Source organism: Poecilia formosa, unplaced genomic scaffold (assembly GCF_000485575.1).
Source record: "Poecilia formosa unplaced genomic scaffold, Poecilia_formosa-5.1.2 Scaffold659, whole genome shotgun sequence".
Lineage (NCBI taxonomy): Eukaryota > Metazoa > Chordata > Actinopteri > Cyprinodontiformes > Poeciliidae > Poecilia > Poecilia formosa.
The window spans coordinates 179,328-180,461 of NW_006800598.1; the positions used below are offsets into that span (position 1 = coordinate 179,328).

Here is a 1,134-nt window from a genome sequence, read left to right on the forward strand (position 1 = left end):
TAAGTCAGCCCAAACATCTATCAGTCACCAAGCTAGTTAGTTGTTCATTGACCATTTTTAAATAATACATCATTTTGCCCATTTTGGGGATTTCAGAGGCTATTGTATAAATTAGTGTTTAACTATGCTTAACTGAATAAATAAGGAAACATTTTTTAACAGATAAATGAAATATATGTTACCTATTGCCTGTCTTTTTGTCTGCAGGTTGTTGCTTGGCATCCGAACTGTCTTTCATTTTGGAACCCAGCGATGTGATCGCAGTAAGGGATCAACCACTCATGCTGGATTGCCAGGTGCAGGGCGAGCGACCGATTACAATCACATGGCGTAAAAATGGGATGCCCTTACCCTTCAGCCCACGAGTCCAGGTACTGGAAAATGGAACACTGTTAATTCAAAGATTCCAGAAACGCAGAGAAGGGATTGATGCAGACATGGGCGAGTATGACTGTGCTGCACAGAATCGTTATGGCTTGCTGGTGAGCCGCAAGGCCAAAGTTCATTTGGCGTGTAAGTATTCAACTATCTCTCTAGAACAAAAATAAAAAAGTCTGAATTATTTTAAATGTATTAAAACCATATTTTTGTAAACTGGCTATGTTTACTGTGTACTTGTTTATCTTGTCAGCTCTTAAAATTTGATTTGCAATGACTTAATTAAGTTGGGACTGCAGAGTTGGCACAGTTGATGGTACTGCTGACTTGCAGCAAGAATGTCCTGGCTTTGAATCCTGGCCTGAGATTTTTTTACATGCATTTGTGGGTTCTCTCCTGGTACTCCAGCTTCCTCTTACAGCCCCAAAGTCTGATTGTTAGGTTAATTGATCTCTCTAAATTACGAAATTCTTCATAGATGTGTGTGTGCGCGCGTGTGTATGTGTGTGGGTGCGTCCGTGTGCGTGTGTGTGTGCGCATGTGTGTGCGCGCGTGTACTCGCGTGTGTGTGTGTGTGTGTGTGTGTGTGTGTGTGTGTGTGTGTGTGCATGGTGGTTTGTTGTTCTGTGATGGACAGGCAATGTATGTGATTGCACAATGAACTTTTAAAATTGTCAGTAAAACCATCACAGATTTCAAGAGCTAATTTCAATTATCATAGTTTCTTATTAAAACATTAATAAAATTAGAAATAGG

At 40.3% G+C, this 1,134-nt stretch overlaps 1 protein-coding gene across 1 annotated transcript in view; it reads left to right on the forward strand.

Moving 5' to 3' along the window:
- Positions 1–210: 210 nt before the first annotated feature.
- LOC103130664 (immunoglobulin superfamily DCC subclass member 3-like) overlaps positions 211–1,134 on the forward strand; it is an 8,803-nt gene continuing 7,879 nt past the window's right edge. Inside the window, exon 1 of the mRNA XM_016666088.1 lies at positions 211–513. Within this exon, the coding sequence (XP_016521574.1) occupies positions 282–513 (232 nt within the window). The 5' untranslated portion in view covers positions 211–281. The remainder of the gene's footprint in view (positions 514–1,134) is intronic.